At 32.3% G+C, this 23,717-nt stretch overlaps 1 protein-coding gene across 1 annotated transcript; it reads right to left on the reverse strand.

Annotated features, from left to right (window-relative positions):
* Nucleotides 1–3,583: 3,583 nt before the first annotated feature.
* Nucleotides 3,584–23,410, reverse strand: LOC132752455 (fibroblast growth factor receptor-like; the record flags this gene model as incomplete). Its single annotated transcript, XM_060742781.1, is given in 15 exon segments — nucleotides 3,584–4,904; nucleotides 6,529–6,625; nucleotides 7,096–7,207; nucleotides 8,438–8,551; nucleotides 9,359–9,564; nucleotides 10,012–10,122; nucleotides 10,652–10,817; nucleotides 11,714–11,824; nucleotides 12,250–12,338; nucleotides 14,527–14,586; nucleotides 15,674–15,827; nucleotides 16,418–16,563; nucleotides 18,235–18,367; nucleotides 19,203–19,384; nucleotides 23,033–23,410. Coding segments are annotated over 15 exon segments (2,237 nt in total), but the record flags the coding sequence as incomplete, so codon positions are not given.
* Between the last annotated feature and the right edge of the window lie 307 nt (nucleotides 23,411–23,717).

Here is a 23,717-nt window from a genome sequence, read left to right on the forward strand (position 1 = left end):
ATGGCATGAAACAGCTAATGACTAAAATGTTTGATTCAACAAATGTAGTAGGACTTGTTACGGCTAACGTAAGTAATGAAGATACTGCCTACAACATTTAATGTATTGAATCACTAATGAAAGAAGTGCATGATTTAATAAATTGTAGCCGTAACAGGCTTACGTAAGTAATGAAGATACTGCCTACAACCTATTAGAATTAAACCACTAATGAAAGAAACATACAATTCAAGGAATTGTGGTTACCCTTGTTAAACTGATGTAGGCATTGCTAAACAATTTTTACAAAGGTGTAATATGAAGCAAAATAATTGACAACCTAAAACAAGGTACATTTCACCTTTTCTTAGCAATGAATCACCTGCCTACAACCTGATTGTATATAACAGGTAACGAAAGGGCTTGAGGAAGGTTTATTACAGCATAGAATAGTACATGTAATGCCAAAGAGAGACTATAAACACACCTGACATGTTAAACTATGACTGGCAGGGCATTAGACAAGAAAATCTTAAAAACTATGACCTCAAAAACATACATATAATTATGAGCTGTTTTATGTAAGAACAGCACAGAATAATGTTGCAGTAAAGAAATAGTTTTGGAGCAATTAAGTGAAGTACAATTTTTTTAAAAATAAGCAATTAATTCATGTTAAACAGAAAATGTATACCTAGGTAACACTTTGCATGCAAAAATAGCACAAAGTAATCTAGTTTTTGGAGCAATCAAGTGAAGTACTTATATTTTTTTTTAAATAAGCTATGAACTTATGTTAAACAGAAAAAATTTATTCCTTGGTAACACTTCAGTATCATTCTTTGCATAGGGCAAAACATAGACTGAAAAAAAAGCAAGAATTTCTATTTGATGTAAAAAATAGATAAATAAATACAGCTTATGCACCTCAACGTGCCCAGGGAATAAGACAGCATGTTAAATAAAGTTTGCATAATAAAAGGAAGAAATCTACAGCGAGCAGTATATAAATAAATATATAATATCTTTAAAAAGGACGGCAAGATTTTCAAGACTTTATATGGCAAAAGGATACATCAAATGTCATGGTCCTGGTAAAAATAACAAACTCCTTGCAGCAGTTACTTCCCCTGTTCTTACAGACACCACTGCCAGGCTCAGCACGAGTTAAATTTCGACTGTCACAGAATTGAAAATATTTTTTCACTTTTATTTTCAATTTAATGTTTTCTATCATGCCAACTGTCTTAAATTTTATTATAATGTTTAATGTAAAAAAAGAGTTATTTAAAATATGTAAAAAAAGAATGTTTGTTAAGATAACAGGCATATTCAAGTGGTCACATGGTCTTGTCACATGTTATACCTATCATCACATGTGTTATAGTGTTGGCAGTAGTTTAAGTAGCAAAGCATGACATGACCGGTGTGAGGAGATTGGATAAATAAGCATGCTTGATATGGTCTACTTACAATAAAATATTGTGATACAGCTTACATTAGCATAAATGTTAAAGTAAAGCATGTCTGATACAGCTTACATCCCATTGACATTAATGAAACAGCTTACATCACATTGACATGAATGATACAGCTTACATCATATTGACATGAATGATACAGCTTACATCACACTGACATGATTGATACAGCTTACATCACATTGACATAAATGATACAGCTTACATCATATTGACATGAATGATACAGCTTACATCACACTGACATGATTGATACAGCTTACATCACATTGACATAAATGATACAGCTTACATCATATTGACATGAATGATACAGTTTACATCATATTGACATAATGATACAGCTTACATCATATTGACATAAATGATACAGCTTACATCATATTAACATGAATGATACAGCTTACATCATATTGACATAAATGATACAGCTTACATCACATTTATATGATTGATACAAGTTACATCACACTGACATGATTGATACCGCTTACATAAGCACACCCACATTACAGTTTACAATAACAGGATGAATTCAGCTTACTTTAGCATAATTGATACTGAATACAAAAGCACTAATGGTACTGCTTACATCACAACATGTGATATGGTTTACATCAGCAAAAAAGATACAGCTTACGTCAGCAGAATTGAAAAAGTGTAAGTAAAGAAAATGGAAAATAAGCCTAGAATAGGTTAGCCAACAAAAAATGTATAAATTACAATACAAATATATGATTAAAATAAGTACAAGTATATGCATATTATTAATGTACATGTATGTTTTATAAATAAGCACCCCTGCATCTAGTGGAATCATGAGACAGATATTCCAATGCTATAACAACAACAACAACAAATTTCAAAATGATCACATAACAGAATTTCATTTTGACACAAGCACTATTCTCATTCATTGTATCACCCTGTTAGCTCAGCATAACTATCTCCTTTATCAGCAAAGTATCAGACGTATGCTAACTGTATAACAGTTAGGGTAGCCTGAATATCCTTGCAGTTTAATCAGGACCTTTAATATTATCATAGTAATATTGAAAACTCTAAAACTGCCAATGGACTGTTTAAAAATTAAAACGACAATTTCATCACTTACAAGTTTGATTACAATAACTCATTCCTAACTCTAGTTATTGTCTGGAAACCATTTTTCTATTTTTAGTTATGGTGACCTTGACCTTAATCCCAGGGGTCCAAAAGCAATACCAACCAGGGTCTTCGTATAAGCTTGCTATATAAAAAGTTTGATTACAATATCTCATTCCCAACTCTTGTTATTGTCCAGAAACCATTTTTCTATATTAAGCAATGGTGACCTTGACCCCAGGGGGTCCAAAAGCAATACCAACTGGAGTCTTCATACATACATGTGTACTTGCTAAAATTGAAAGGACAAGCCCATTACTTAAAGCATTGAAAGGGTTAAGGAACTCAATATTTTACTATCAAACTTCATTACTATCCAATCCTAATTCAATTTGCTAACATATAACTGGTACAGTCCACCTAATAATGAAGAAACAATAACTATTTATTCAAAAGTAATAAAAAATGAGTATATTCTTACTTAAAACATAGCACTATGCATGCATATCATAAAAAAACTTTTCATGTCTTACATGTTATTGGCAAGTCAAAATGGAATAATCTCATAATTTTCCTTCATAATTCTGATTCTGTGCCATTTTCTAACTCATTACACTCATCAAAGTTTATAAACAGCTCTATTTTCTACACACAATAAATATCTGATGTTTGTAATTTACAAAATTATTAATTCAATTTTGAAAAAAGAAAAAATCCAAAATACATGTACGAAAGAAAAATGTTTGAATATTTCCTTTAAGAGCCAATTGCACATGCATAAAATCGTTGCTAAGTGGTTTAAACTCTCCCTAAAATAGTAGCATAATATTTTTGTTCTGCAATATTTATTTTCATTTACACACAATATTCAAGTGTGTTACATAATAGAGACATACCATGGCATGTTAAACTCTTTTGAGAATCAACCATAAGATTATGGAAACTATATAATTTAATCATTTATAAATCTTATAAAAATATTCCATAAGATATAAATTTATACTCTTTTAACAAATTTAAAAGGGGATAATCAAATTGTAAAGGACACACACTTTTTTATATAAATATCTGAGCATTTCAATATGAACATATATCTTTAAAAGTGAGCTTTATAGAAATGGGTCTATGAATAATTCGATTCTATCACAAATATATGCACAAGTTTAGCATTCTAAAAAAACATTTCATCAAAATGACATTATGCCCATCCAAGTGTAAATGGTGAGTGCACGAGTAATATTCAAAAGCAACTTTAAATTTTGCCATAATTGTGTTCAATTCTACATTTGGTATGTAAAAATAATAATGACTCAGGGAAAATTCTATAAATATCATTTGAAATGTATCAGTAGCATTCAATTTCTAGAATGAGTGGAGCAATTTTTTTATAATTAAGGTACATGTGTAGTTTTATATTTTATCCTAAACATTTTTTGGTATCAATTATTGGTCCATTACCACTAAAAAAGTCAATCTTTTGAAATATATTACTAATTCTACTGAGCTTGACAGCAAAAAATATACATAATGTGGCATAAATGAAAAACAATATGACTGGTTAAGGTGTAACTATGCAAGGGTTGAAGGATTTCTGATATACCAAAATAGAAATTTCTTACATTTCATACTACATGTACTTTGTTAGCTAACTTTTATACATTGTAACTAGAACAACATGTGTATTTTAAACCTATAACAAACATAAAGTAAGATATTTCAAATCTTATAAAACATGCATACAATGTCAAAATGAAAATGGATTTCTATTGATAAACTTTTATATGTATTGTTTTTACTATAATTATAATTTTCTAATTAAACTTAACTCGAAGATTTACCTTCTGAAACAAGAATTAGCTGCAAAATTTTTAATCTTACATAAAATGCTACCAGTATTCAAATCCAGTTTTGCTATTGGTCTATTTTCATATTTCAAATCTAACCAATGAAATACCAGAGATTTAGACTGGCTTTGGATAATTAACATTCTATAAAACAACATCCAGGAAGTGGGGGTTTGAGACCTACTGAGGTCACGACCATATTTCCTCAAATGAAACCAGTATTGGTAAGTTAAAAAAAATAAAAAATGATAAAAATATTAGAAATTGTTTAAACTAAAATATGGCAAAAACTTTGGGAAATATTGTTGTCAGTCTGGTTCAAGCTATACTTTCAGTGTTATCAATAATGTCGGCACTCCGGAGACCATCGGGAAGTTTGTCTATAACAATATGTGTGTCCGCTTGCTGGGTCAAATGATGCAAGTTCTGCATGATGTCACCAAAACATGGCCGATTCTCTGGATTTTCTGCCCAACACATCAACATCAAATTGTAGCTGAAATATCAAAGCCAAGTTCATGTGATACCAAAGTCATTCTCCTTTATGCATTTAATTAAACTAGAAATGTGTCATCATGCCACGGATGCCCCCGCATGCAGCCAAAATTTCAGATGTTATAATATTTAGTTCCAAATTTGTTTGCACAAATTATTTTTTTCATTTTAAGTTCAAAGCCCTTAAAACTTTTCAATGCATATTTGTAGCCAAAATAATGGCTACATACATTTCAACAAAAGTATGAGTGCTGAAACTGAAAGTTCAAAATTTTTCCAACATTCAAGAAAGATAAGTTGGTCCATAATCATTGAACCACAACCAAATTCAAACTTAAACTGCTTATTCCTAAGATGTATCTATATTATTTTCAAAGTGAAAGGGACATAACTCTGCCAAAAAATCATCTAACCATGACCAAATTCCAACTTGACCTGCCCATTCCTTTGACATACCCATATGTCAAATTTGAGTTGAATATGTAACACTGTTGGGTAGATAATGAACAGAAACTGTAATTTTCATATTATTTTCAGAACTTGGCCTGGGCATTTCAAAAACATATCCATATGTCAAATTTGAGTTGAATGTGTTGTACCGTTGGGGAGATAATGAACAGAAACTGAAAATTTCATATTATTTTCAAAGTGAAAGGGGCATAACTCTGCCAAAAATCATTGAACCATGACCAAATTCGAACTTGACCTGTATTTTCTCATGACGGAAGGACGGAAGAGGGTAACACTAAATGCCCCGGCCATTACATGGCGGGGGCATAAAAATTGCATGATTTACCTTAACAATCCTGGGTCCAAGGTAATAAAGAAATTCTCTTAGCTCAAACTCAGATCTCAGGTATTTGATTGGTCAGAAACTGCCATAGAATGTTCAATGACCAATGAAAATCCTCAGATTTGAGACAGAACTCAGTAAAAAAAAGTTTTATGACATCGAGGCATGGACTTGTCATGTAACAAAAATTGAAGCAGTTTATAATTACATTACATGTAGTTTAACATTCCAATATCAACATTATACAGGCAATAGAAACAAGAAAAGATTACACAGAATTACAGGTTATCCTATCTCTATACAGGTGACCAAGACAAGTCATTATCATCACCAACTGAACAGCAATTAAAACAGGGATTTCTTGCCTTTATATCACAATATTGAGATAAACATATAAGACTTTGTATTTCTGGAGGAGGAGATTATTCCGAGGAATTGAAATACAAAATTATAAAATATTTACACTTTTGTTTAATTTTTTTACCATATTGCATTACATACTGACCAACCCTTATACATGAGCAAGATGATGTTTGAAGAACTATCACTGACAAATAAAATTCCTTCCATTTTTAATAAATTTATGATCTTTTTTACAATCAATGTTGATATATAAAGTTCAAGGATTTTTCAAGACCATTAAGTTAAATTTTATATGTGTTTTTATAGTGTTCTTTGGGCAAAATATCATTTTTAGCGTTTTTCATGCCAAACATAAAATTCAAGGATTTTTTTCAAGACTCATGCGAACCATGCTATAAGAACCTTTACCACTAGGCAATGCTACCTCCTCAGCTATCGATTCATTATGAAATATAACTATAATACATACATGTCACTACTACAATGTGGAGGTTGTGACATTCTATATCCGGTCTGTATTTTCTCTGTCACCTCATGAGGGCCCATGTCAGGATATGGCAAATGTCCTATAATATATATAAAATCATATTTATTACAATACATTACATTTTTACAGGCTAAAATGCTACCAAAAAGCTTAATAATCAAAAACAAATTGAATGTACTTGTATAACACAGAAATAAGCTATATACATATACATATTTTACAAATTTTGAATATTTTCTGTTAATCATTTTACACTAGACATTGTAATCACTCCTCCCTTATTTCAGTACAATTCTATACAAACAATTTGTTGCTTATTCATTAAAGGAATTTATTCATGGTTGTGGAAAATTAAGGCTAGTATTGGTACAGGATTATACAAGGAAATGATAAATGGATAAGATCTCTGTACAGGTTCTAAATAGAACAAAACACCACTATGATTCTTGGATCTTGTTTATCTACCCTTATCATTAAGTGACATAGAAAAGTGTAAAAAAAATCTGGCAAATCTGGCAGACATGTTGACACTTTACAAAAACTTCTTACCAAAATGCACAATTTCCCATAGAAGTATTCCAAATGACCAGATATCTGTTTTAATATTGAAGACATTCTCAAACAAGCTTTCAGGACTCATCCAGCGGACTGGCGAAGAATTCTATAATAAAATGAAAATGATTACAATTAACTTCTTTATAATAATCTTACACTGAATGTGTAAATGTGGTAACATTTTGCATTAAAATTCTGTAACAAACAATATTTCGACATGAACTTGTCAATAAGTTCCAAATAAGAACCTCACCAACTGACAATAACTTCTTTTATCAGCTGCAGAGGATTATTTCCTACAATCACATTTAATTAGCCCTCTTTTTAAGTCATGTTTTCACAATGTGATCTCTATGAAATTTTCTTCTAAACACACGCATATATAAGGTCAATAAGCATGAAGACAAGAGCTGTCCGTAAGACAGCGCGCTCGACTTTTTTATTGCTTGCCAATAAAAAAAGTTTTTGCAGTAAAAGGCAATACAAGAATCTCTGTATTTTTAAAGTGAACAATGGCCATGAGCATTAAGATATTTAGTGAAGAATTATTAACCAAGATTCTAAGTCGATAAAAGGCCTTAATTTTTAAAACAAATCCTTGACAGAGTTACCTTCTCTTGCGTACAGATGGGGGTAATGATGTGAAATAGCATTAAAAGTTTCAAAGCAATATCTCAAAGGGTTAAGGCAATAAGTGGATTTTACCCATATTCAATGTATTTTCTAAGTCAAAAAGGGGCATAATTCTGTCAAAAACCTTGACAGAGTTATGTCCTCTTGTCTGTTGATGAAGGTCGTGATGGTAAACAAGTATGGTCAGTTTCAAAGCAATACCTCCAATGGTTTTGAAATAAAGTGAGGTGGTACAAAAAACTTAACCAAGCTCAATACACTTTCTAAGTCAAAAAAGGGCCATAATTCTGTCAAAAACCTTGACAGAGTTATGTACTCTTGTCTGTAGATGGAGGTTATGATGGTGAACAAGTATGGTAAGTTTCAAAGCCATACTTGTAATACTTCTGAAATAAAGTGGGGTGGTACGAAAAACTTAACCAAGGTGTGACGCTAACGCCGACGCCGGGGCGAGTAGGATAGCTCCCCTTTTCATAGAAAAGTCGAGCTAAAAATGAAACGGGCCACTGTGATATAGAATACTGAACCGGCAATCCAGAGACCAGTGGTTCAAGTCTCCCAGCTGCGGTGTGCCAATTTTTCGTGATTTTTCGTGATTTTTCTATATATTCAAATACTCATTTTCTTTTCATTCCTCTCTTCCATCAAACATTGTGACCTAAAATTTTTCAACACTGCAATTTTTTCATAAAATTACACTTACGCCCTCATACAGATTCCGCTCAGTAATGTCCTGTGTAAAACCAAACCCCGACAGTTTACAAACTCCACCTTTACATACCAGCACGCTTGAGGCTCGAAGACGGTAAAATATCATCTACAATAACAAAGTCATTTAATATAGTATTATAATACCACTCTTTTAGTGCCTCGTTTAGTTCTCTTGAGCTGTAAATGAAAATGGAATTGGACATTGGCAATTTACAGATAAAAATTTGAAATGACAAATTATATTCTATCCAGTCTTTTTTGACCAACTAATTTCTGTGATGTTGCATTGCTTTTACTTTACTTTTGGCACTTTAATTAGCCAAATTAGCAGAGGCCTCCCAAAGGCCACCTTGATTGTTTATGTAAGACAATCTTTATAATTTGCTTTTTATTAGGCAATTTTTTTTATCATAATAAAATAGAGTAATAAAACAGTGCAAACAAATGATAAACCGTGATATTTTGGAAGTATTATTACCAAATGTGCATGCTGTTTCACTTTTTGAAATAGAATCATTGTATGTATGGGATTCTCACTAGAAGAAGCAGGCTCTAAACTTGATCTTATAGAAATTTTTGAAATATTACAAATGTTCTGGAAGAAATTACTATCCAGAGATTCCAGACCGTTTTCTGAAGATCGGAATTTTTTTATTTTTTCTTTGGCTGGGTTTAACGTCGCATCAACACAGTATAAGTCATATGGAATTTTCCAGCTTAACTGGTGGAGGAAAACCTCAGGTGCCCGTCTGTGCACTAATTAATGAACGAATTGACACCTGTGTAAAACCAAAGATCATAAAAAAAGTCACGTGATTATTCTGGTGACATTCATGTAGTTTCAGTAAGAGATTTATAACACTAATTCAATACCCTTTATTTCTGTTTAGAAAAATAAAACTTAGTTATTTACCTTAAACCTGTTGATATGTATAAGACCGTTGACAACTTGAGCTGCGAGTGACAGTAATTTATGGGCAGTGAGATTCTGATTACGTAAGCTAACGCTGTCATGGTTATCTGTGCTGATCTCTACACGAAGGTCACCGGGTCGACGGTGCTGTAAATATTGATAAAGACTTCCTTCTACAGCATACTCTACCATTATTAGCCATGGATCTGGAACATAAAAAGTTGTTATTTCAAATTTTGAATTTTTAAATCATTATTCATAAAATAAATCAATTTTGGATTTAAGCAAAGATTACTTGCTAAACAAATAAATTTCATGGCGTTTTTTTATATTGATAGGGTTTTGTTCTTGTTTTAATTGTTATATAATTTTAACTCAATACAAAATGTACAAGTTATTTGGCAATATGCCAGTTCTTCATAGGGAGAACAGGTGTGCCTCTGATTATTATTTTTTTTTAAATTTATATGCAGATTTTTTTTGAATGGCATTATACAAAACTTAACATCAATGTAATTTAATATTTAAGTTATTCTTAAAACAACTTAACCAAACATGACAAAGTACCGACAGCAAATCAATAAGTTAAATTTTTAAAAAAAGGCATCCCTATTTCTAAAATCATTCCTACATAATATGCACTTTAAACTTACCACTACCAGTATAACATCCTATCAGTGGCAAGACATTTGGGTGTGGCTGTATAGCTTTCATAACTTCAAGTTCTGCGAGGTAAAATCTTCGCTCCTTCTCTGTCGCCTCAGCTAGATAAAACAACAAAATACTTCCCGTATTATAAAAAATAATCAAACTTCTTATGTTATACAACTATTTCACATTAGCCTGAAAATATGCATCCATGATATTTTTTTGGTAAATCCTTTGAAAAAGTAGAGGTGACATTGACTTATATCTGATTCCATACAGTCTGGCTGTTCAATTTAATCATTTTGGAATTAGACTCCTGGAATTAGACTCCTTCAAAATAAAAATGGACCTTTTTTCTAAATGAAAAAGCTGGACAAATCTACATTAATATAAGTTTGGCAATGAACTTGAAGTTATTACATAGATCAACAGGTGCACTTATAACAGAAAAATCTACAAAAGATATTGAAAAAGCTATTATAAATAGTTTTACTTTTTGTAAAAAAAATTCCCACCATTCTCTCAAAGTTTTAAATATATCATAAACACATTGGCTATTCATTGCTTTTGAAAAACCTGTTGTTTCTGTTTATATTTACACATATATATAAGCAATATAATATGATTAAACAAAACATGACTTACAAACAATTCTTTTGATCGCAACTTTCATAATTTCATTTCTTCTTGGATATTTTCTCATTCTTCCCCTCCATACTTCAACAAAAGATCCTTTCGCAATCAGGTCAACAAGTCGTATATCTTTCCTGGCTATCTCCCATTGCTGCTTCAATCTACCATACTCAGCTGGCTACAAGGTCAAGGTCAAAAAGTCAAAATTATTTTAATTCCTGATTTTGTCAAATCAGTATGCCGCATGATATAGAAAGAATATTGAAAATTGAGAATTTGCCAAAGGTCAAAATTATTTTGAAGTCCAATTTCATAAAATCAGAATGTGCCAAAAGCTGTCCTGGTACAAACAAATGTTTGTCTGTTTGGCTTTTATTTACACACTTTTGGAGATATCTCAGAAGCTGGTCCACCTAAACTGCTTTCCTGGATATCTAACCAGTAATTACTAATTTCTCCGCAAGTGAACAACTACTAATCCCACATCATTTTGGATCAATGATGAGAGACAAATGACCATAAGACTCATTGTCCCAGATCACAAAGATATTGGAAAAAAGTTTTAAATGTGTTTTACCATGGCAACAACATACAAATTGTCAGTGACCAACTCAAAGGTAAACATTGAATAAATACATTCCTGATGGACAAAACATACCAATTCTGTATCATCTCTTAACAACAAAACATACCTGTTCAGAATAGTCAAATCAACAAAACATTATCTCTTCAACAAAAAAATACCCGATCTAATATGTCCGAGCAAATAGAAGATATTGAATGAGTGTAAGTTTAGAGACTCGCATAATATCATTTATCAACTCGTTCAATAAATTCAGTAAATGAGCGTACACAAATTTAATATTCTATTTATCATATACCAAAAATAAAGACTGTTTCATGTGAAAAAGAACAATTTTTCATTGACGCGCTTTCAGTATAATGCTAACATTTAGCTCATCTTTATGCTATGTTTATGAAATGCATATGACATCACGTCAAAATATATGCACACCCATGCAATACCATTTTTACGCAGCCACAAAAGCGGCACTGGTGTGTGATAAAACTTACCAATTCTGTATTATCTGGTTGTATATTCTCATCGAGCAGTTCAACTTCCTGGTCATCAAAGTTTTCATCCCCCATTCTAGTCATACGCTCATGTAACAAATGCTCTCTTCTCTGCCAAAAAATAAAACAACATACTTCATGGCAATGATCGGTACGAAATAGTATAAAGCTACGTTACAATTTAATAAAGCTACCATACACCCTTAAAGGGACTCCATTTAGGTTATTTTACATAATGAAACAGTGTTTCTTTAAACCAAATTTGTTTGGTTTAACTGTGGCAGATACTTTTGGCATCCCTTTTAAAACCTTAAGCATTCTGAGACTATTAAGCTGTGTAAATCTGGTTAATTTTATTTTTTCATATAAAAATAGCTAAAGAAAATCCTGTTAGTCATCAAAGTAATCTAATATATTTACAAAAAATGTCCGATTTGACTTTTATTTCAGACATTTCCTAAGGTTTTATAAGAATGAAAATAAAATGCTAAACTGTATCAGTTAATAATGCTGATATACCGTGTAACTACACTTACCCTCATTTTCAATGCCAGTAAGATAAATATAATGATAAGTATTACAGCTAGACTAGCACATACAATGGCTCCAATAGCATATGGTGAAACTGAAACAAGATGTGGTAAACATTATATCATTTAAATATACATTTTATATCATCCATTAAACAGGAAAAAAAGCAGAAAGGGGCCAGCTGAGACAACTGACATGATGATCCTACATTTTCCTACACTACCTAAATAAGGTGGAAACTTCCTATATGAAATAATGAATTACCAAATGATCATATCTGGAACTGGGCAAATAATGTGATAAACACGTAATGCTTATAAACCAAAATATTTAGCAAAATGTCACTGATATAGTTTGATTGTACCCTGGAATAAGACGGGAAAAACCTATATTTTTCCCCCAAGTTCCGGAGTATCCCTATTGATATACTGTATTGGTATCACATAAAGATAAAATCAAAGGAAAAAATATAAATATGTAGTTCTCATTAAATATCACTAAAATACTGAATTCTCACAAGTAAAATCTAACAAGAGGGCCATGATGGCCCTGAGGTCGCTCACCTGTATATAGGCCCCCCAAACCCCCCCCCCCCCCCCAACGTTGCAGGGCCAATTTAACCCAAGGGCTTTTATTTGCACAAACTTGGTAGACATCCATAAGAAGATGTTTCATGCTAAACATCTAAGCTCTAGCTCATTGGGCTTTTTAAAAGAAGATTTTTTTAAAGTATTTACTATACACATATAGTTAAAAACAATGACACCCCTGGGGCCGGGCCAGTTTTGACCCCAGGGCTTTTATTTAAACAAACTTTGTAGACACTTACTAGAAGATGTTTCATGCTTAATATCTAAACTCTAGCTATTTGGGTTTTTTCAAAGAAGATTTTAAGTTTTTGCTATACACATATAAGGAAAATCAATGACCCCCAGGGCGGTGCCAATTTTGACCCCAGGGCTTTTATTTGAACAAACTTGGTAGACACCTATTAGAACATGTTTGATGCTAATTATCTTAGCCATAGCTCTTTGAGTTCTTTAAAAGAAGATTTTTTAAGTTTTTACTATATGCATATAGGGAAAATCAATGAACCCCCGGGGCGGGGCCAATTTTGACCCCAGGGCTTTTATTTGAACAAACTTGGTAGACACTTATTAGAACATGTTTCATGCTAAATATCTAAGCTCTAACTCTTTTGGTTCTTTAAAAGAAGATTTTTTAAGTTTTTACTATATGCATATAGGGAAAATCAATGACCCCCTGGGGCGGGGCCAATTTTGACCCCAGGGCTTTTATTTGAACAAACTTGGTAGACACCTATTAGAACATGTTTAATGCTCAATATCTTAGCCATAGCTCTTTGAGTTCTTTAAAAGAGAATTTTTTAAGTTTTTACTATATGCATATAGGGAAAATCAATGACCCCCTGGGGTGGGGCCAATTTTGACCCCAGGGCTTTTATTTGAACAAACTTGGTAGACACCAATTAGAACATGTTTCATGCTAAATATCTTAGCTCTAGCTCTTTGGGTTCTTTAAAAGAAGATTTTTAAGTTTTTACTATATGCATATAGGGAAAATCAATGACCCCCCGGGGCGGGGCCAATTTTGTCCCACGGGCTTTTATTTGAACAAACTTGGTAGACACCTATTAGAACATGTTTCATGCTAAATATCTTAGCTCTAGCTCTTTGGGTTCTTTAAAAGTAGATTTTTTAAGTTTTTACTATATGCATATAGGGAAAATCAATGACCCCCCGGGGCGGGGCCAATTTTGACCCCAGGGCTTTTATTTGAACAAACTTGGTAGACACTCACTAGAAGATGTTTCATGCCAAATATCTAAGCTCTAGCTCTTATGGTTCTTTAAAAGAAGATATTTAAAGTTTTTTCTTTTGGTTGCCATGGCAACCAGAGTTCTGCATGGAATTAAATTCTTTGAACAATTTTTAAAGGTGACCACCAAAGGAACATTCTTATGAAGTTTGGATGAAATTGGCTTAGTGGTTTATGAGGAGATGTCATTTAAAGTAAAAGTTTACGGACGGACGACGGACGACGGACGGACGGACGGACGGACGACGGACGGACGCCGGACGAAAAGCGATCACAAAAGCTCACCCTGTCACTTTGTGACAGGTGAGCTAAAAACAGACCAGTCCTTACCAATCTACAGCTAAATCTGTTCTTAAGCTTATATAATATGGAGAATATCTATGGAAAAAGATTTTTAAAATGTTTACTTTAACTTAGATATTTTGTGAAGTTGAAACACTTACATCCTTTCTCTTTCTTGTATTCAACATTAACAGGTGCTGCAGTAGGAAATGGTCCTTTACCTGTGATAGAAAAAAATGACTGGTAATTATCTAATCTTTCACTCCTAGAATATAAACACACATTTGAGAACCATACATTAGATTCTCTTCAGGCATTATCATAACAATCATAATTCATATGAAATATTATAAAAAATATATATATACAGTTGCATTAAACAATATGCACTTTAAAGCTTGCAATATGCAAATACCACACAGAATCAAAGGACAGCAAGGCAGTAATGAATTGAGTGTTTGTTCACTTAGATTACATTGGTTGAAACCTTCCAAAGACAAACAAGGTTTCCAAAAAAAAAGAAACTGATTCTGGGTTGTCTGGTATTCAGACTTGAAACTTGTAGTATCAATCATTATAAGACAGAAATAAGTACACTTAACAATATGTAAGTTACCATATGAAGGTAATTAAGTAATTGGGAAGGGGACAGTTGGGGAAGATTTTTTTTGTTAGTCAGTTAGTCAAGGTAATGAGGTCCAACTGAAAGTCCTACCTTTACAAAGCTACACAATTAGCAAAACACATTGAAATGCTTTAAGTAAATAATTTACAATGAGTTATTGTTTATAACTTATTTATCATAAGCTATAAACATTTTATGATTGGGCAATATTCTGACAATGAAACAAAGATTATATTCAGGACTATTCTAAAACATATTTCTTTAAATCCTTAAACACTTAAATTGTACCTATTTCAGGACATAAATTAAATTTAGGGCAATCAATTTTTTAGGTTCTTTTGGTTTGTTTTTAAGTCACACCAACACAGCGTAGGACATATGGCAACTTTCCAGCTTACGGGTGGAGGAAGACTAGGTGCCCTTCCATGCATTATTTCTGGCAAAATCAGGCACCACTGACATTCTGTAAGCTAGCTGGATAGCTGCATTAGCATCTTCACACGAATGAATCCAAAGTCACTGTTGGGATTTAGAGGCACAGCGGTAAGGGACAAGTGATTTGAAGTCAAAGACCATAACCATTCTACCACAGATGCATATGTTTAGATTTTATAGTCTGTTCTCATAAGTATTCAGCTATTCAAAACATTAATATTCTTATTAAGAAAATTAAACAAACATACCATTAACTTTGATGTAAAGTGTTTGTGTAGCTGTTCTGTTTACACCTTTCACTGTATTGGTGACTGTACACTGATAAGAGCCTGTGTCTATCCCTGTCAAGTGCTTCAGTGGACATGTCACTAACTTACATGGTAACAATCTAGACTTATTTACCTGTAAAATGTACAAAAATATGTAGAGGTGAACACAAAACAAATTCAGGCAGAAGAAAGTAAAAATAGTTTATCATTTAAAGCCTACAAACCATTTTGTTAACTGTAAGAGCTGGTAAATATCATAAATATTGTAATAAAGCCACTGTCACCACCTTTTGACTGTTTTTATAGTTTTTTGCTTTTTGTGCAGACAAGCTGTCTGAGACCATTTCTATGCATTTGACCTTTAAATATGACCTTGATCTTTGACCTAGCCACACAATTCTCGGGTGTTACACGCCATCTCATGATATGATGTTGAACATTTGTATCAGGTTATTTGAAATTCCACCAGCTAGTTATAGAGTTATGGTGCAGACAAGCTATTTAAATTTTTTGCATTTGACCTTAAAGTATGACCTTGACCTTTGACCTTGCCACACAGTTCTTGCATGTGACACATTATCTCATGATGATGAACATTTGTGCTAAGTTATTTGAAATTCTGCCTAATAATGACAGAGTTTCGCCCCGGACAAGCATAATCAGGATGGACAATTATTTTAACAGCTATTGGATAGTTCACTTTACACATACAGCGACACCTACCTTGTTTGGAAAGAATTTCCAGGTCCATGTTGGTTTAGGATTACCATGTGCTTCACAAGCCAGTGTTAAGTTTGAGCCTTCATTTACCTGACGGTTGTGCTCCTTCGTGTATGGGAATGTTCTCATGTGAGAAATGTATGGAGGATCTGTAAAATACACATTGCATACATAACATGATGTACAGTGAAACCTTGCTTCAGAAGCCACCCTGGCAAAACATGGAGAAAACATGGTCCTTATAAACAGTTTAATCTTTCTCTAAAAAAAAACAAGCAATTATCATAGTATTGCAAGCAATCCATAAGTCCCCTACCGATTAGAACCCCAGCAACATTCTGATTTCAATTTTACCAGTGAATGAATGACATGAATGAACTTAAATCTTTTGAGTTCTATGTTTGTCTATTTCACAGTAATGTGTTAAGTTTCCCTGCCTAGTAAGGCAATTATGTTTATACAACCTTGTCATATTATTACGATGTGGGATTTTAAAGTAAATCCTATAAGGAATGAAGAAGTTGTGAGTAAAAAATACCAATTTCTCGAAAAAAATCTAAGTTAAAGGGGGACATAATTCTGGAAATAGTCTTGCTAGAGTATTTAACCTTCTCAAAAATGTTGAGTGATAATAAGAAACATATATATGAAGTTTGAAGTAGATACATTAGGAAATAAAGAAGTTATTTAAAAAAGACAACATTTTTTTTCATAAAAATTCTAAGTTCAAGGGAGGTAATACTGATAATTTTTGTGCTAGAGTTGTAAACCTTGTCACATATGATGTGGTTGATGACCAGAAACTTATATTTAAAGTTTGAAGTAAACACCTTAAGAAATAAAGAACTTATAGCGAAAAAGCTGAAAAAATTAAATCAGAAATCTTGAAATCCAGGCTATTTGTTGCCATAGCAACCAGAATTTTCAACATAGGAAGAAAAGAAAAAGATGTGCATAATCTGCAGACTGCCATCTACCCATATTTTATGTTTAATAAAAATATTTTCAGTACTTTTTGAGTTATCACTGGATCCAGTTTATGTGTTAAATTTGCCATATTTTCAGACTATTTGTTGCCATAGCAACCAGAATTTTCAACATAGGAAGAAAAGAAAAAGACGTGCATAATCTCCATACTGCCATCTATCCATATATCAAGTTTCATAAAAATATTTCAGTACTTTTTGCGTTATCGCGGGATCCAGTTTTGTGGACGGACGGACTGACGGACGTTCTAACAGGAGAGTAATAATGTGGCTACTCCATTGTTCTCTCTATTGTTCTTTTTAGCCACACAAAAGAAAATAGCCACATAAAAGCATTACGGAATGAATGACATCAAAGAGAAAGAACAGTTACCTATTGTCCCTCTAGCCACATAATTACTGTCCTGTGAGTGCGGACTGACAGACGGACGGAGGGTAAACCTAAAGTCACCTCCGGTTAAACCGGTAGGGGACTAAAAATATATACATTATCTGTTAGTTGCACTGTTTTAATGGGAAATTAAGCGATAGTTTTTTGGGGCATGTTTTCATTATTTACACTTTACCTAAAGGTGGTCTCTAACAAAGATTCAACTATAAACTAAACATAGCCACAAATACAAACTGTGATGTCACTTCAAATTTATGACATAAGCTTTATAAATTTAACCACATTCGATATACGGAATTATGCACCATTCATTATTCAATTTTTTATAGCAGGTCACCACAAATAGAACATTACCTAAATCAATGCATAATTCTTAACAAAAGAAGACTGAATAACACTTACTTTTCTCAAATATGAAAAGTACTTATAAATATTAAACTTACAAAGAACACTTTCTGGCTGAAACATTGTCGTACAGTTGTAGGGTTCAGAAGAAGTGTTTACAAAAGAAGAATAACAGGTAAAAGTTTTCCCGTCAATCATGTGCTGTAAACTAAGTGTAACACTAGATGAAATCTGTAAGAAAAGAATCATATTTATATATTATTTGTTACTAAGATTTTTTGACAGGTTATATGGCCCTATATAATGGTTGTTTGTATATATAACCCCAGTTGCCAGGCGAGGGTTATACTGCAAACACCCGTTTATAACACATTTTTTAGTCTCACTCGTAAAGAACATGTGGATAAACATTAGAAACATAAAACTAAACAAAACAAATAAACAGTATGAGAAATGATGTAAATAAAAGGATGGCAATTATATATTACATGAATATTTTTAATAAACATGAAAAGTTACTTCTCTTAAACAATACACAGTCAAAGCAAAGTAAAGTTATAAATAAATAGGAATCACATCTTATTAGCAACTGAAATTTAACAAGTACATTACAGTAGTCAGTATTGTATTTGTTCAACTTGTAAAGTTCTGAATTCTCCAAAACACTTTTTATATTGATTAGATTAAAATCTGATCATATGACATGTGAAAGGCAAAGTAATTAATCAATGGTTTCATAATAAATCAGACATTACATTTGGATCTCTGAGAATGACATTTTGTTGCTAAACATATTGTGCATAAGGGCTTGTGATGCAACATGCAATCTAATCAAGCTAAAATTTTACATGAAAAAAAAATTTTCTCTCAGATATAGATTCCATTTCAATGTTTACCCGGTAATATTCTTTCAAACGACTTCAGTAAAAGCGTTGACATTTACTTGTGCAGAAGTAATAGGCTAGCACTTGAAAGCACAGTGCATTTATTTAGAAATTGCATAATAATGTTAATGGATGCTAAAAACAAACAAATCCAACAAAATAACGTGAATAATCTTTGTTACCAAGTTTACAGAATTTTCCTCTTTAAACTTCAAATGCTCATAATCCACATGGTATTCTGGGAGCTTCCAGTCTAATTTTGGTTTCTGGTTGCCATGGAAACCCATTGTACAGGTCAAGGTCACAATGTCATTTTCATAGTAGATAGGACCATCATTACTCTTAGTACACACTGGGAAGGTATCTGAAAAAAAGTAAAAATAAAACAGTTCATATATTTTTAAATCTTACCCCATAGTTCCCATTAACTATTTCAAACGGACTTGTCCATCATTCAATGTGGATAAGACCCTTCTTCATTTTTTTTGCATTATTTTCCAATGATTTTATTTGTTTGATTTTTCTCTCTCTAGAAATCTGTTTTTCTCTTCCTCAAAAACTTAGCATGGCAGTTTGATTTGATAATAGGGGGAAAAGCTACTGTATACAGCCAAGACGTAAAATCTGTCATGTAACTTAATAGCTTGTCTTAACTTCAGTCAAAGTAATAATGTTATAACACTTTATTACAAGACAAAAGCTACTCTTAATACTTCTTTATAACCTTAATCCTCCTATACTGTTGATATATATATATATTGAGCCGCGTCATGACAAAACCAACATAATGGGTTGCGACCAGCATCGATCCAGTCCAGCCTGCGCATCCGTGCTGTTCCCTATCAATTTCTCTACTTGATATAGATTTTGTAAGCAAACAGCATGGATCCTGATCGAACTGCGCGAATGCGCAGGCTGGTCTGGATCCATGCTGGTCGCAAACCCATTATGTTGGTTTTGTCATGACACGGCTCATATATATATTCCTGCAGACTTCCCTGGAATAGTTACAAATATTGACTTGTGATGTAGACAATGTTTCTATTATTACATTGACAAGTTATCAGCCAATTTGCTCATGTTCTACAGGCAATGCAGCCAATTAATTCAATTGTTTGCAGAATAAATCCAGGAATTTTCTGCCTGTTTGAAAATGATATTGTCTGTGAAATTTTCTTGTATCTGATTTCTCAGTATTTCATGATTACCGATACATAGAATGTACTCTTCAAACAGCAGTGCATTGATACTTTTATTTTTTCCTTTTTCCAACTTATTAAAATAATAAATAGAGTTAAAGGCACAAAATGCCTCAAAAAAATGGTTTTTTTTCCTTCTTATTAAGAAAGGGCATTCCTGTGTTTTAAATAATGGTTTCAGAGCATGTCATCACAGAAGTGCAGTAATGGGCTAACGACTTTATTACATATTAGGAGTTAACATGTTACTGCACTAAGGTGATGATGTAATGCTTCGTACCTGTAGAAAGTAGCACAGAATGTGAAATTATTTGTCATAAAAGTAGCAACATGTAAATAAAGTAGTTTTTTGACTTCCAAACAAAATACTGTACTAATTCCCATAGGCAACAGAAGCAAAAGACAGTTCATTCTTTGCAAATTGGACATAGGACTTAAAAGTGATGATAGTTCAGTCTAAAACCAAGACATTATATAACTTAATTATTCAGATTAAAATTACCAGTGTTACCAAATGAAATTCTGCACTGTTCGCTATTCAGTCATTACTAATTTTGAAATTATTCCCTAAAAGTGATTAATGCTTTTGTCCAACTTGAAAGATGGGCAAGTCCATTCAAGATATTTAGCATGGTAAGGGTTAAATGTTACTAAAACATGTACTTTTTTGTACAAGTGCTGCTAATCATTTCAACATTTAATCAAGCTAAAACCTCCTTTCCATCTCAAAATTAAACAGCACAAAAGACAATTTTAAACAAATGAATAATTAATGCATTCTTGACAACTTTAATTCCAACTAAAGCCTGGAAATACAAATGTTCATGAAACAAAAACAAAAATGCCATAATAAATTCTTTCTGAGGATCATCATTAATTCTTAATGACTCAACTAGATGACTGGGTCTCATTTAATCATTGATATTGATTCCTGTAGTATAGGTCATCAAGTCTGCAACCAGTCCATTTTCTCAACTTTGACAGTGAACCAGACTACTTTTATTGCATTATTTCTACATAAGCTATGAAAACTACCATTTCGTGCCTGGTATTTTTTTTGTCTCTTACTTTCTCTTAATCTGTAAAAGCTGAAAATGATTTGACAATTGCCAAAATGTAAAAATCAGAAAACATGAAAACACTAGACGAAATAATGGCTTTTATAGAAAGTTTCTTGAGAAATATTTGTGGTAATTCAGTTTTATACATCTTGTGTTAACACTTGTGCTGACATAAAAAGTAAGTATACATAAGTGCTATTCTGCCTTTGAATTGCTCCCAAGATGATTTTCTTTAAAAAAAAAAAAAAAAAAAAATCCCAAAAAACAAACAATAAAAAAATAACTTACAAATTTAAACCTACATGTATGAGCTTATTTTTCCTACTTATTCACTAAACTTCAATACTTTGTGAGGTAACTTTTAATGTTACTAAACTTTTTGTCATAATCTTTTATATTATACATGTACATGTATTTTGGTATTCATTATTACCAAGTGTCATTATGACCATATTCATTCCTTCTACAGTGTCATCAAAGCTTTCCTTGGAAGTACCCTTCTGACCTGGATAAATTATTCTTTGAGCTTGACATGTATTTTACCACCATGTTAACTTTCTCACCAAATTTTCAATCAAATGCTTATTTGACCTAGAGTCAAGGATTTAAAATCTTTGCCTATGATTTGACCTTGTGACCTAATATTTGAAAGGACCTATCATTCTTGAACTGACCAAAATTTATAAAGTTGAAACTACATACAGATTAGATGATGATTATGGCTTCAAAAACCAGACAGACAACAGACATTTGGCATTTGCTGATAGAAAGTTCTTGTCAGTTAATTGCCCATTATGCCTTGGAAATGCTGTTATTTTTATTTCTGAAAAGCTTTTATTATATTTTTGTGTACTTTTATAGATTCCAAAAAGTTACTCAGTCACTGGCCAATTACCTGAACCATCTTTTTCATCTGTTACTTTTTGGCAATAAGTACACTTATAGTGAAATAGTATTTTGTATGGAAGTCAAACTACTTCTTTGATTACATTTTCCTTCTTTGAAGACAAATTATTTCACATTTATAGCTATTTCTTTTAGGTAACCAGAATCTGACATGCTCAAAAACTGATATCTAAATGTTATAAAATTCATGTTTACCCTTCTTAAAGAAGTAAAAATTATTTGTTTTTGAGGCATAATGTGCCTTTAAAGATACATGTATGCAAGTTCTATTTTGATTTTCCATAATATGCTTTATTTTGTTCAATATTTAAAGAAATACTTAATTAGCTATTAAATTTGTATGTTTCTGAATTTAAAACTATTAATGCACTAAACTTCATGTATTTAACTTAATAATTAATTCTAATTTCATTTACAGCAAGAAATCTGTACAGATTTTACCTAAACAACTCTGACAAAGAGATTTAAAGTCAGTCTAAATTTTAACATTGAAAAACAAAGTATTTCCATTTGGATGTCTGGCTAAGAACAATTCCTCAGTAAATCAATAAAACTAAATAATGTAAATATATATCTCAAGGATATGATTACTTTCCCCAGCCAATTACACCTAAAAAAAGATTCAAAAACACTTCACATTCAAATCCATACCGGTATTTGGCCATAATTTCCTTTCAAGTCTTAAAAGGATATATATTACAGACTTGTCTTAATAATGTCAATTAATGTCATTGAAGGAGGAGAACATTGTATGCATAAATAGATGAATAGCCTACATAGGAATTCTTTTTTTTCCCTAACTGCCAATTATTCATAATGAAAAGAATGGGGAAAAAACATACTCACCAATAATATATAACTGAGCTGTTGCCGTTTGTCCAGTTTTCACCAGTTTACAAGTGTAAGAACCAGCGTCTGCCTCCGTTGTTGCGTGTATTGTGATATCTGGCCACACCTCTTTGTGGTATTTAAAATCGGATTTGCTGTCCGAACTTGTACCGCTGACGCCATCTTCAGTTCGGTTTTTCTCGTAAGAATTAAGAATGACTACCGGAACACTTGACGCTACACGCAGAAACGTCCATTCAATATCTTCTGGAACGTCAATCATTCGCAAGCCATCAGACATGTTTCTCTGCACGAGGCATCGGAAGGTGACATTGTTTCCAAGGAGATTGACGCGATTCTCAACTGTGACAATAAGATCCTCATTCCCACATAAACCTAAAATGTAAAATTTAAGATTTGTCTTGTTATATCACTTTTTCTTTACATTTTAGTTTATATGAATTTATTTTAGTTCCATTGTGTTGGAAGCTATTAGCTTATTGGAACACTCTTGAATCCATTCCTGGAATCAATCAGTACTAAGCAATGAGTGTAAAGTTATTCTTTTTTATTTGGAAATTTTGCAAGTCCTGAAAACAAAATTTTTACATGCTATCGTCTTGGAATCACTCTTCTGTGTCCAAGAAATTTACAATTCATTAAACGTCATGCTTTTTGTAATACCTCGATTCTCCAAGGATTT

The sequence above is a fragment of the Ruditapes philippinarum genome, unplaced genomic scaffold (assembly GCF_026571515.1).
Source record: "Ruditapes philippinarum isolate M1 unplaced genomic scaffold, ASM2657151v2 ctg8559_1_1_1_1, whole genome shotgun sequence".
Lineage (NCBI taxonomy): Eukaryota > Metazoa > Mollusca > Bivalvia > Venerida > Veneridae > Ruditapes > Ruditapes philippinarum.